The following is a 12,739-nucleotide window of genomic DNA, read 5'->3' as shown; positions in this document are numbered from 1 at the left end:
TGTTAACTGGATGCATCAGATGACAGAAATGAATCCCTTTGCTGACAATGTTTTCCTTGATCGTCATATGGAGACTCACAAAATATTGTTGACATGGAGTTGATTGGAAGCTGATCCAACTACACAATGAAAGATGCAAATGCAACAAGTTTGGAGATCTTTTTTTCTAAATGGTTAATATTTGGGTTAAAGTGAGATGATTAATGTTAAATGAGAGCATACATGTGCTTACTTGCAGTCAGACACACTGATTAGATCCATTCATTTTTTCAGGTACAAGATCAGTTATAGAATTGATGAAGTAAGTATGTATACAAGTTTTATAAACAGTGTGTTTTCAGCGCAAGTGTTAGTTCACCTTTACAATGAATACGTTCTTATTCAGTATTGGTCATTAAACACCAGCTCATGAACCGGATGGCCAGCTGAAGCGACAGGTGCAATCTGCACTTTGACTTAAAGTTACCGGCAAAGTTGCAAGAGCTAGTATTATAACTTTCTTGAAATTCTCACTGCCAAAATGTTTTTATTTTTTTTCAATTGGGGGGAGGGGCAGGGTATTTTTTGTTGTCTTTAGTTTATTTGGATTTTCAATCCCCAGGCAGCAATTTAAAAAAGTAATTATATGCTGCTAAGTCTTCATTAAACCACCATGTTTATCAAGACACATTTGAAAAATGCCAATTGAATAGTGGACCTTTCAGTAAAAACTTTTTGAAGTCCAGCAGCACATCCCACTAACCTTGCCATATATATGTGTCATTCCAGGGTGCCTCGTCCAGTCTGGTGGTCAAGTTTGCAGACACGGATAAGGAGCGGACTCTACGCAGGATGCACCAGATGGCGGGCCAGCTCGGCATCTTCAGTCCCATGACCATCCAGTTTGGGGCCTATGGCGCCTACTCACATGCTGTAAGTCTCAGCCCGGCGGGGGAGGAGACGGTGAGCTTTAAAAAAAGAAAACAAAAATTGTTATGATTTGAGGGTTTAACTCACAATCTCTCCCACTAGGCAAGTGACACTCCCAGCAAACATGTCCTCAAGTGTTTCACACCATTAAATGCCTGTTTGTGTCCAGGTATACAGAGGTTTCATGGAAAATGCTGCACTGCTTTTTATGATGTGCCATTTTATCCCTTCATTTGTGCAGAGAAGCTGCTTATCATGTATGCATAGCACTTAACACTTTTAGTTACAGTTGTTAGCATCCATTTCCTGTTTCGTTTTTTGACACCCTTATTTCTTGACTTGGTCTTTAATTCAACCTTGCCTCTTTAACATTTCATCTACTTACACATATGCCTTTACTCTTAAATATTGGTGCATGTAATTACAAGAACCCCCCCCCCACCCGCTGCAAGATCTCCCAACCCCCATTTTCCATATTCACACATGAAAGTCACAGTCGTGTTAGGAGTCTGTGAGTTTCTGCACTCACACAGTAACTAACAAGTCTTCCTGACAGGTGAGAATCGCCCACTGAAGCACACTCTCTCCACTCTATAATCACATCTCCCATTTTGCTCCAAACATATGCACACACTACACACACACACACACACACACACACACACACATGTATACATATATATATATATATATATTGCATAGTCTGCAACCTACTGTACAGCCTTCAAATCGTGTCAATGTAATGAGCACAAGGCCAGAGCTGGGTTACAGTCACTGGGAAGCAACGCTGCAGGGCAACACAGACCACTCTGTTGAAGAACAAGGCTTTGGCCAAGCAAACAGAGATGTGAGAGTAAACACGCTCTGGTCCTGCGGCTATTTCACCCTCCTTTTTCCTTTTTCTGTCCTTCCCTCCATCCCTCTCCCGCCACTCGCCTCTCTCCCCACTGCTCTTTAATCCAACAGCAGATGATGCAACAGCAAGCAGCCCTGATGGCAGCAACACAAGGGTCCTACCTGAACCCCATGGCGGCCATTGCTGCCGCACAAATGCAGCAAATGGCAGCTTTCAATGTCAACGGCCTGGTGGCTACTCCCATGACACCATCCTCAGGTATACACACACACACGCACACACACCCACACACACACACACACACACACACACACACACACACACACACACACACATACACACACACTAACTGGAGCAAGAACAGAGGCACATACAAACACACACATGAAGGGCTGCTTGGACCATTCCTCACTGCTGCCCTGGAACATTTCCATCATTATCAAGAATTATAGAAGCTGAAGTAATGGACTTCCTGTTTTGTTTGCAACATTTATGAAGAAGCAGGGTCCAATTTCATTAAGCAGACTTTGTGAATGTTGAACTGATATAAGCAGAGTCTTGTATTGAATGAGACATGGCGGTAAAAGATGTACAGCATTCCTTGAAACTCATTGGCAGACACATTACAGCCCCTCTCTCTCCCCCCAGCTCTCATTATCTCTCTCTCTCTCTGTCTGTTGTGCTCTCCCTATGCTGTCTCTGTGACAGTGTGTGTTTTCTGGGACAACAGCCAATCCGATGACTTTGGATGCAGAGTCCTTGGCTTATACAATATAAGAGCAAAGATTTGCACGAGATAATCCGGGACCCCGGTCTGAACTATCTTTTTGGCCCTTGTCATGAGGAGCTTTGATGGCTCGACACTAAGTAGGCAGGCGGCCTGAAGGCAGGGTCATTGCAAATGTATTAAATAGAGTGGCTTGACGCTGCACCTGGCATTTGTAATCCACAAGTCCTACATATACCAGGTAATGCTTATCAAACATAATCCTACATGACTTTAATGTCCTTCACCTGGATTAGAAAAATTAGAAAAAGCCACCGGCACAAAAGGGCACTGACAAGGTGCCAGACTTTGAATTTCAGAACAAGAAGGGAAATAGGACCTCAACATACATGAGGATGATATTTCATGGAATGATAAGTAAGCAAAGCAACTATTTAGATACAGCTTTCCAGCGTCAAGACAACTGATTGATTGATTGATTGATTGATTGATTGATTGATTGATAGAATTACATTGTCAGACGTGGTCTGAAATTTGTCTCGCATCACAGCGGCTCCATTTGCGACATAAAAATTAACACAAGATACAAAGATGCAAACATTTGACACAACATTCAAACATCAAACAAACATTCAGAGGCCTTAAACGTGCTTTGATCTGGGATTCAGCCCCACATTCAATTTTAGAAATGAATGGTGAACAAAAGAGTGTTTCAGTCTAACCGTCTTAAAACGTGGGACCCACAATGAGGAAGTATACTCTGAAACATTGGAAACCAGTGGAAAATTAATTGACATCACTCTAGAAATAACCCATTAAATACAGAAGTGGTTCAAAGATTTGATAAGAAAAATAACATCATTCAGATTTTATTTTAATTCAGCATTTACAAAATGATTCTGTTTCTTGAAAGGGAAATTGATTCTAGTTGTTTCCTTCTTCCTTTTTTCTGCCCTTACCTCTATTTTTACGGTGTGTAGCATGTGTAGCGTGCACCCTGCAGTTTCCATAATGACTCTGTATCCATATGCAGGCACCAGCACACCCCCGGGCATCTCTGCCACAGCCGTGCCCAGCCTAGGCGCCCCTATCGGGGTCAACGGATTCAGTGCCCTCCCGCCTCAAAGCAACGGGCAGCCCACCTCCGAGCAAATCTACACTAACGGTATTCATCCATACCCAGGTGAGCTTATAAAGGTTTACATAAAAGAAACATGAGATATGTGTGTAACATCTACTTTTCTTGGACCTCTGACTCTGAGACTTCTGATTTGCTGTAAGGATAAGAATTCATAAATATATGATTATTCGAGTGATTCTCTTGATCTGAAAAAGAACATCACTGAAATTTGAGTTCAACATGTCAGAAGAGACTAATCAAATTCTATCACATGGTACAGTTTAAAAGTTGACAAGAGTCTTCTTATTACTTGACACTCTCATCGCATCTCTTTCTGATCTGAACTGAAGCGTTTCAGACTCTAGGGTTAATCAACAGTGTCTTTGGCAGATTTCTGAGCAGCCAGCCCCAGTATCATGATGAATCCATCAGTTCATCCATCAGTCCATTATGGTTAATTTGATGTGTCTCAGCCACGTCCTCGGCTTCTTAATGTTCCCCGGGACTGATTCCTGAAGAATTGACAGACACACACTCCCTGTTTCTGCATTATGCAGAGGCAGCTGCAATTGTAATGAACTACAAAGTGGTTTGTTTGGCATGTTGTTAATATTTGATGCAAACATCTGGGGCGAACAGGCTCTATGAGGAACAGAGATTTGACAACCCAAATTTCTCCCACTCCCTGTGTGATCCCCCCCCCCAATGGGTCTCAATTTCTGTCATGCTCTTTAACATTCTTTCTATATCTCTCTCTCTCCTTGTCTGTTCTTTGTCCCCTCTGTCTTTTTTTCTTTCATTCATCTCTGTCTCTCTTTTTGTCTCTCTGCAGCACAGAGTCCAACAGTGACGGACCCTCTCCAACAGGCTTATGCTGGCGTCCAACACTACGCAGGTGATCTGTCTCTCCTACCTCCTCTGCTTTCTCACTCCCTCCATCTGTCCCTTTCCCCTCTCCTCTCTCTCCTGCTCTGTTTGTCACATCAGTAGACACTATGACAGGTATAGAGATAGCCGCACGACCAGCCAATTTCCTCCCGGATTAGACTGCTTTACATTAGGATTGTGAAAGGATTTTCTGTGGACTTTATTATACACCCACACATGAAAAAAAAATCGTAATTCCAAAAGTACACCGAGAGCCGAGGATCTGACCCTGGCATAGCCTGCTACATAAGAGGTGACATAGACCTATCATAACTACTGCTTTCTGCCTGATATCAGCTCTCATTAACACTGTGCAAGTCTCCCTCTCTTTCTTTGTGTGCCTGCCTAGTTGAACTGCACTCCACTCCCCTTTTTTCCGTATTCTTTGTGTGGTGAACCACAGCCGAGCAAGCCGAGCTCCCAGTCGTAATGCAATTTATTTATGCAATGTCTAAAAGGACGCAAAGGAAAAAAAAATGGAATAATGATTTGAGTTTTGTTGTGTCAAATATGAAAATGGAGATGTGAAAAATTCCACTCTGGTTCTCCCTTTGCAACAGCAGCCTACCCTGCCGCCTATGCGCCAATCAGCCAAGCGTTCCCCCAGCAACCAACCATCATTCCCCAGCAACAGAGGGAAGGTAAGAGCGAGCAAACGCGCCCACCCAAGATAAAAGGTGATAATTGCCATGTTCCATTCTAATGTAGCTGTGCTGCTTTGAATTAGCGAGGGAGGGAAAAAGCTGGCTGGGGAAAAAGTGAGAAAAAGGCTCCCCATTTAAAGAGAAGAACATTAGCAGTGAGATGGAAAGTTACTCTGTCATTATTCAAAAACTGCACTAATTCAAACTCGCAGCGTTGGACTGCTTAATCAGTCCATTACAATGTGTTTAAGTGGTTATAAATATTCATCAGATTAATTAGCTGCATGCATAATCATTTATTACCATTCCTGGTGTAGCGTTGGTTCTTATGCCACGGCATCAGATGTAATAAAGTATAGGATATATACTGTGATGGTAAATCACTCTTCTTGACGCCATTCGTCACTCTCTAATATTCATCTATATGATTGTATGAGACAGCGCAGAGTGGCATGAATATTCATTGTAGGAACTCTGAAACTTAGTGTTTTCAGCATTGCCTAAAGGAAGAGATTGTGTTCATGTTTTTTGGGGGTTTTTTTTGCTGTAGTTCGAGTGCATGACGGGGTCACAGCAAAGCAATGAATCGAAAATAAAATGGTACAGATAGACACCAACATATTTCCACGACATGCAGGCATAATTTTTCATCGCAGGAAAAGAACACAGTTATTAAGGACATCCATCTGACTCTGCTACCTTGGAACATTTTAATCTTTGGCAAGAATTATAAGTCATGGTAACACACACACACACACACACACACACACACATGCACACGCACACGCACACACACACACACGCACACGCACACGCACACACACACACACACACACAGACCCAGCCACACAAATGCTCAAATTCAGACACACACAAACACACCGAGCTATTCTTGGTTATGCCAGTGGCCTGTCTGAGTTGTGGGCTCCTCTGGGTTTTGGCTGCTTTCCCAGCCTGTCTCAGTCCACTGCCACAGTCTGCAGCCCTGCCATTTAACAAGAGACACCTAAACCGGAATTCACAGCCACAGTCGAGCCTCAGCTTCAACCTCCCTCTGAGAGCTAACAATCTCCACAACACATTCTCAAAGTCTGTCTGTGTATGTGTGGTTGAAGCTGAAAAAACAAGTCACACCCAAAAACACATTTTAAACCAGATAAAGTCCTACTTTAGTCTGTAGAATATGTCACAGACATGAGATTTTCTTGTGTGTTAGCTCAAGTTCGATGTCAACTTGACCAAATCTCTCCCTGTTAACATTAACATGACCCAGTAGGGAGCATTTATTTAAATGCATCATGGGCAACTTACTATCCAGCGTCTTCCAAGGTTAAAATGAAAAGTCAAAAAATAGCCATATCAGATTCTTCTGTCTTATTGAAACCTTTTCCTTCAATACCCACGGTGTAACTCTTTCCACACTAAGGTTGGCGTTTCCAGTGTGTTACGCTAATAGCGACAAATATAGCCTGAAGACATTGGCCTCAAGCAGAGGTAAATAAATGAGTTCCAAAGGTTTGTAGCTCACTTCATTTTAACACCACACCCCAAGAAATCTATGAAGGTTTTAGTCAATGCTGAAAGTGACATAACTAAAAGCAACGCATCAGATTTTAATACACAAATGTTCCAATCTTGTAACTCTACTGAAGATTTGTAAACAGACTTTGGTGTGTTAAATCATTGAAGTTTCTGTTTCAAAATGTACAAAATATTACATTTTGCACATCTGGAAATTCATTTTTTTACCCTAAAGTCATTTATATCAGCAGCCATGGATGTGTCATTAGAACAAATCAGACAGAACAACTTGTCATCATGCACTTTAACTTTTTGCAATTTGGCTCTTTATATTTTAGCACTTTATGAACGTGGATAGAATATGATACATGCAATTTAAGAATGGACATATAAAACATACGTTTGGTAGCATGTTTTCAACTAATGACATTGACAGTTAAAAGTCTTCATTGCTCATTTTCTTTGAATATTTTGTCTGTTCACCTGAATGGAGGGCAGGTCCTGTTCTACAACTGCTGCTATCCTGCAGTGGCTGGATAAAAACCTAAATATCTTATAGTCTTACATCTACAAGTGTGCTTGCACTTTTATCTAATGCAACCACTAAAAAAATCAAGTGTCATGCTTTTGGAGGAGCATGTTGCCTTAACCATTCTTACACAACGACCTGTCTTTCATTTAAACAAACCTGTTCTGTTCAAGGCATTAATTCTCTGAGACCTAAACTTAAACAGACATAAAAGAGATTCAACCTTTAACTGTTAGAAGAAGAAAAATCTATTTTCTGTCAACCTGTGTGTGTGTGTTTGTGTGTGTATGTGTGTCCTCTATCTCTCCCAGGCATAGCAGCACTACAGCCAGCCACCACTGCAGCTCTCTTATCAGCCTTCTCACAAGCCCAGGTCTCATCTCGTCATGCTATCACCCTGAGCAATGAGACAGGAGAGAATGCTAGCCACGCAGTCGGCTGCAAGCATACTGTACTAGAGTCCATCTTGTCTCACTCTTCCTCTATCTTTCGCTCTCTCTCTGTCCATGCTTCACTCTCTCTGTCTCTCTCCAGTTCATTCCTTCCTTTATCCTGATTGGCCTGTACAATATGTGGCAGCTGGGTGGATGAGTGCAGAGTGAGGGAGAGAGAGTGGAAGACAGTCCTACTGTCACACAGTAATTGGGACAAAACTTGGCTTTGCCTTCTCCTCCTCCTATTCTCTGTATCTCAGAGTTTCTCTCTCCTAACCATCTTAATCTTTATCTTTCAATCAACCTCTGTGCTTCTTCTTTTTCCTCCTGCTGTCTCTGTTTTTATCTCTGGCTGTTTCTCTCTTTTACCTCTATCTCTGCTTCTTTGTGGCTCTTTACATGTGCACTGCTATTGCCAGTATATTTTTCTGAGACAACAGTAAAATCTGTGAGTAAAAAAGTGCGTGATATAAACACGAAAGGCGACACCTATCTTTGTGTTTATTGTGAAAAATTGGGTTCTTTGGAGGATTCAAATGGAAAGAACTTGTGACCTTATTGAAAAAAAAATGTGTTAGTTAACTCATGTCACCATAAATAGGTTCAACACAAATAGTTGTGCCACAGTGGGCTGAGTAAGAGCTTGGTGTTTACATGGTGCCTGGGTCCCTGGGATTATTGTCTTTTATTGTTATATTGAGTCATTTTTCCACCTGTGTTATTGTGGCTCTCTACCTCTCTCTCACACTGGGCATCCCCTGCTTATGCTCCTGTGCAATCATCCTGTTGTCTTCCTCTCATCACCAGGGCCAGAAGGTTGCAACCTGTTTATTTATCACCTGCCCCAGGAGTTTGGAGACGCGGAGCTCATGCAAATGTTCCTGCCTTTTGGCAACGTCATCTCTGCCAAAGTCTTTGTGGACCGAGCCACCAATCAAAGCAAATGTTTTGGTGAGTCAAAAAAAAAAAAGAAATCCACTGAAATAAATGGGGAAAAATTGCACATGTGCTCATGTGACTATCATTGTACTCAGCCTTTAAGGGAATGTTTTTAGCTGTCTGACTTGGACGTCTGTTACCTGACATATTCATTTTGATTTGCTTTCTATATTATAGTCAGTTTGCAGTTAGCATCAACATGTAACGTTAGTTGTAACGTTACCCATATTTGTTCTCAAAGCTATTGATGCAATGCTTAACTGCGACTCCTTAGATTGGCTTATGCCGTATTATCGCAAAGTCAAACTCCCTTCACCGGCCTGCTGACACTAAACTCCTGTAGCCAACAGAAACTTTTGATAAATAATATTTGGCCCGAGTGCAAGAAAAGGGCTGCAAAAAGCTACATAGCTGCGAAATGACTTTTTATTGTGATTGGATTGAAGAGTTGTTTGTGTATATTATGTAGAAATATCTTTGCATAAACTCGCCTAGTTCAAACCAAAAATCAGAAAAGTTAACAGAAAATCAAACAACAACGTTTATACTTTTAGATGCTAATCATTGTGTTTTTACAACCAGAAGGTTTTGTGGGTTACCATTCAAATCATACAGGCTGAGCAATGCACATGTTTTTATCACACTTTTCCTATTAGCTCTGTATCTTTCTCAGCTCCCTTTACGCAAGCTAAGCATTTCCCCAGAACCCCCCAGTCCTCCAGCTGGGCACCCAAGCAGCGTTCAAACTCCCATTCCCCTTCTCTTCTCTCACCTCACACACAGCAAACCAGTTCATCAGGGTGGAGGCAGTGCAGGTGGGATCCATGGGCTTAAAGAGATAATAATAGACTGGTGTGGGCCTTGCTGTTGATTCAGTTGGACAGCAGCACCCAGGAGACAGGCAGGCAGAGAGAAAGAGACTCCCAGCATTGGCTTTCTTTCACCTTCCCTTCACCATGGCATGTCTATGAGGCTTTCTCTTCCTCTCTGCCATCGTCTATCTCACTCTGTCCATCTCAGGACGGACTCCCTCCCGTTTGTGTGCTCTCCTCTAAACATATGCCTCTTGCTATCACTATCCGTCAGTCAACAAAGGGGAAGGACAAAGTGGCGGTGACCCCATCAGTCACACTGGCTTACTTTTCCAGGCTTGTAATTAAGATATCAGCTGAAATACTTAACCCATGATTCTTTTTCTTTTTTTTTTTCTTTTTTAACTAATTTCTCCATCCTTTTTATAGCAGAAGCCCCAAGGCTCTTTTTGTAAGACGTTAACAAATTAGTAACAAGATACTGCGCATTAAGGGGGGATAAGTTATTAGGCTCCCAAGAACTTGGACCGCTTCATCTTAAAACGTGTGAGTTAAGCCTTGATGTTGTGCTTAATGGGAACAGTAGGATCATGGACTTGTAGGAATATTTGCATGAGATTCATACAGTTAAATGTATGATGTCACGGCCGGCTCACAAACCCATGTCAAAAAACTGGAGGAGACAAGTAGTACACTCAACAATACCCATTTATTGACAGCACACTAATCAGAATTAGACGGAGCATTAAGGAAACGCCTCTCTCCTCAAACTCCTTCTCCATGTCTTCCCGAGTAGAGTGAAGTGGCAGCTTATATCCTGACTGTGAGCACCAGGCCCAGGTGCTAATTCAGACTGATGACAGCCACACCTACTGATTACACCAACCTGCAACACAAGAAAAGAGGAGGCAGAACCTAACAGGCCACAGGGCCGTCACAATGAAGAATCACGTGTACCTGAAAGAATACTTGTGTTGGCCTTCTAGTGCAAACATTTTTATTTATTCTTCAATATTTAAGTCAAGATGAAAGCAAGTGACATGTCTAAAGTGCTGAAGATAACGAAGACTCCGTTATAGGACATTATAACGTCATTATTGGCGTCTGTTACATACAATCAGCAGAAGTTTTTGTTAAGATCAAGTTAACCAAGATTTTAATTTTCCTACTATACTTTGAATGGCAAAAAATTATATTCGTATTAAGATATTTAACCTTGTTCTTTTTATGTCTGTTTGTACTACTCTTCATTGTGTTTTCAAATGTTTCATATTACAGTTAATTAATAGGTTACAGTAAGTGTGTGAGCTATGAGGTAAATATTTCCGATATTTTAAAAGTGAAATACTCAGAGATTTGCTTGCCAAGGTAGAACCTTCTGAGTTTTAACTGGAAAATCTGTGCTTACATGGCCTGATATCTCTGCAGCACAGGTGAACTACATTTTGAAGAGATAATCAGACATCACTCTTTAGGATGGAGTGTTTACGGAGACTCTGGGAAACTTGAATGAGATGAAAAAGGTCACTGGAGGAGCACTCGGAGCATGTTCTTATAAAAGATGTATTCTGGAGAGAGATTACGAGTATATATCTTGAGGGATACATCACTGTTGGCTCAGATGGGTGCCTGTTTAGTTTAATAGGATTATTTGCACTGTGGGGAAATGGGTGAATGTGAGAAATGGCATATTAAACATTTTTGCAAATGAGATTGAATTGTTTGAAAGCATGTGTAAGTATTTCACCTTTAAGGAAATTTAAAAAGTAAGAGAACAGAACATAAGTGACACAGGTGTCGAAAAAGCATGTGATAGTGCACCACAACTGTTACAGATGAGAAGCTATATGGCTGTGTTTCATTTAACCTAGGACTCTATGGATACAACATTAGTCTTAATCCTCTGTATTTAGTCGCTCAATATTGACTTTTTATAAGTGATCAAAGCTTACCTTGTTAAGTGGAATTAGCTGGATTTAGCTTGAAAATGAATTTCCGAAGGTCTTCTGAGAGCGGAATGACACACTCAGAGACTCACACACGCACACCTTTAAAAGGAAACCCACTGCTTTTAAGATATGATAGGAAAAGCATACACCAGGAGATGCAATTTACCTAAAGGGCTTCTGAAAAAAAAGAAAAGAGTATGCCTTTTTCTGAAGTCGTTTCATTATAATTTTGTTCTTATTTCCCTTTCAAGTCTAGGAATTAAGAATCAGAAATACTTTATTAATCCCAGAGGGAAATTCAGTCGTTACAGTTTCTCCAAAATATACAATATAGCAGTAGAAATATAGTAATAAAAACATTTACAGACATATTTACTTCAACACATGAGGCCATTTCCTCAACTGATTCAGAGATTTCTTTAAGAATTGATCTTGGAAATTCCTGGGAGAAAACAGACTCTATGTCTGTGTCCATAGGCAAACAGTGAGAGCACTGAGACTAAGTTTAAGTTTCAATTCTGGGAGTGAGTTCCCACCCACTGATCTGTGATTGGTCTGTAGCTTCAGTGGTCGAAAATATGAGGAACTAGTGTTGTAGTTTCACACCGCTAACCGCAACAGCTTCCAGTGACGCAAAAATCGTCATTTTGCGTCACTGGAAGCTTCTTTTCAGACTCAGAAATACAAAGATTTCCCATCTCAGGGGAAAATGAGGGCGAGATGCACGACCATTCTAAAATACGACCAGGTTTCTAATAATACAAAGCTCAATGCAAATGGGTGAAGTATCCCTTTAAGTTGACCACCATGAGGTTACCTACTTTATTTAATTTAACCTTTAACTGAAGAGGAAAAAATACATCATATCACAAAAGTTTTACATTGGTGTCCTGGCAAATACAGCTGAATGAAAAGCTTAACAAACAAAGAAGAGACTAAAACAAGCAGACATAACTTCAAACATTTTTAATTAAAATGATCCTGTTTAAGGCAAGCAGCAGACTCCAGTGTTGAAAAATGAATCTGATGCTGAAGTGCAAAATCCTGCAGTTCATCAAGTTTAGACTTAAGGGTTGGCTGCAGAAGCACCGGATGTCACATACACACCCATTCACACTTCCAGCATGGCGACCGCCATCGACAGCCAGTAACAGATGGGGGACATCGGTCCGGACTTTGGTTAAGTTGAATTTAGGAGATAGTAGACAACATAAATAAATAGGCAGTTCATGTAGTATGGCTTCTTGTATTTTATATGCAAGTTGTATTTGAAAGAGAAACAAACCTTTTATACCTCTCCAAACTACAGCCGCGACTAAATACCAAACAACATTGTAGCACTTTCCCCACAAAGAAACTCTTTTAAGGGCAA

At 41.1% G+C, this 12,739-nt stretch overlaps 1 protein-coding gene across 7 annotated transcripts in view; it reads left to right on the top strand.

Annotated features, from left to right (window-relative positions):
- The window catches only part of celf6 (CUGBP Elav-like family member 6), a 138,768-nt gene that overhangs the window by 111,401 nt on the left and 14,628 nt on the right, over nucleotides 1-12,739 (top strand). For 4 of the 7 annotated variants that reach the window (XM_065953012.1, XM_065953007.1, XM_029278424.2 and 1 more), the window contains 6 exons: nucleotides 769-942; nucleotides 1,876-2,023; nucleotides 3,526-3,675; nucleotides 4,445-4,507; nucleotides 5,100-5,180; nucleotides 8,475-8,618. In XM_065953012.1, coding sequence (XP_065809084.1) covers nucleotides 769-942; nucleotides 1,876-2,023; nucleotides 3,526-3,675; nucleotides 4,445-4,507; nucleotides 5,100-5,180; nucleotides 8,475-8,618 — 760 coding nt within the window. The remainder of the gene's footprint in view (nucleotides 1-768; nucleotides 943-1,875; nucleotides 2,024-3,525; nucleotides 3,676-4,444; nucleotides 4,508-5,099; nucleotides 5,181-8,474; nucleotides 8,619-12,739) is intronic. The other 3 variants (XM_065953011.1, XM_065953010.1, XM_065953009.1) reach the window with 2 other exon arrangements.

This window comes from Labrus bergylta, chromosome 3 (genome assembly GCF_963930695.1).
Source record: "Labrus bergylta chromosome 3, fLabBer1.1, whole genome shotgun sequence".
In the NCBI taxonomy this organism is placed as follows: Eukaryota; Metazoa; Chordata; class Actinopteri; order Labriformes; family Labridae; genus Labrus; species Labrus bergylta.
The sequence above is the reverse complement of the archived record's forward strand: the minus strand, read 5'-3'. Positions and strand labels throughout refer to the sequence as shown.